General features: G+C 46.7%; 1 protein-coding gene across 1 annotated transcript in view; it reads left to right on the top strand.

Annotated features, from left to right (window-relative positions):
- LOC119587313 (aspartate, glycine, lysine and serine-rich protein-like) overlaps nt 1–823 on the top strand; it is a 1,669-nt gene extending 846 nt beyond the window's left edge. Inside the window, exon 2 of the mRNA XM_037936064.1 lies at nt 5–823. Within this exon, the coding sequence (XP_037791992.1) occupies nt 5–823 (819 nt within the window). The remainder of the gene's footprint in view (nt 1–4) is intronic.
- Nucleotides 824–969: the final 146 nt, after the last annotated feature.

Raw genomic sequence — 969 nt, 5'->3', positions numbered from 1 at the left:
TCAGTTCTATATTTCTGCGTTTGTGGCAGCGTCCGGTGCAGCGCCTCAAGGGTATGATATTTCCAAGCCGTCGGGACCTGGATTATCCTTCGGTTCCGGAGGTTCTAGTGGTTCCACAGGAGGTGGAGGTTCTTCCTCTGGTTCCGGATATTCTAATGGAGGTGGAGGATCTTCAGGAGGATGCAAAGAGGGGGAAATACTTCACGTGGACGGCACCTGCGTCGTCCCTGAAATCACTAGAAACGTATATCTTTACGATGCGCCTCAGCAGTCGCAAAATACTGGAACTCCTCCAGATATACCCCCACCAAAGGTTGATTACAACATCATCTTCGTTCGCCTTCCCGAAGGTGGAGCAGGGCCTGAACCCATCATTATTCCACCTCCGAGACAAGAGAATATCGTTTACGTCCTTAACAAGAATGGAGGAGCAGGAGCCCAGCGTGTGATAGAGGTTACAACTCCACCGTCATCTAATCCTGAAGTTTATTTCGTTAATTATGGTGAAGGAGAAAATCCTACTCTTCCCATTGGCGTCGACCTACAAACTGCTCTTAATGCTGCTACGGAAGCCAGTGGTCAGGTAGTTGGAGGGGCAGCAGGAGGCCAAGGAGGCAGTGGGAATGTTGGTGGTGCTAACGGATACACAGGAAATGGAAATAATGGTGGAAGTGGATTTTCAGGTAGTGGAGGATTTGCTACAGGTAACAGCGGATCAAGAGGGAATGGTTTCGGGGCTTCAGCTGGAGGCAGTTCCGGAGGACAGTACAGTGCTCCCGTCAGCAAGGCTACTACTCCATCCAGGCATTATTCAGGACCCTGAGGCAATAGCTAGCATGAATGTTTTGTTATCATAGACCCGTTGAGTAAGATGTGAAAATAAATATCTTGGAAATGAATAGTATTCATTATATCTTAATTACAATAAAACCACTTAATAAATAAAGCGAAATATACATAAACTAAAAC

This window comes from Penaeus monodon, chromosome 22 (genome assembly GCF_015228065.2).
Source record: "Penaeus monodon isolate SGIC_2016 chromosome 22, NSTDA_Pmon_1, whole genome shotgun sequence".
Classification (NCBI taxonomy): Eukaryota; Metazoa; Arthropoda; class Malacostraca; order Decapoda; family Penaeidae; genus Penaeus; species Penaeus monodon.
The sequence above is the reverse complement of the archived record's forward strand: the minus strand, read 5'-3'. Positions and strand labels throughout refer to the sequence as shown.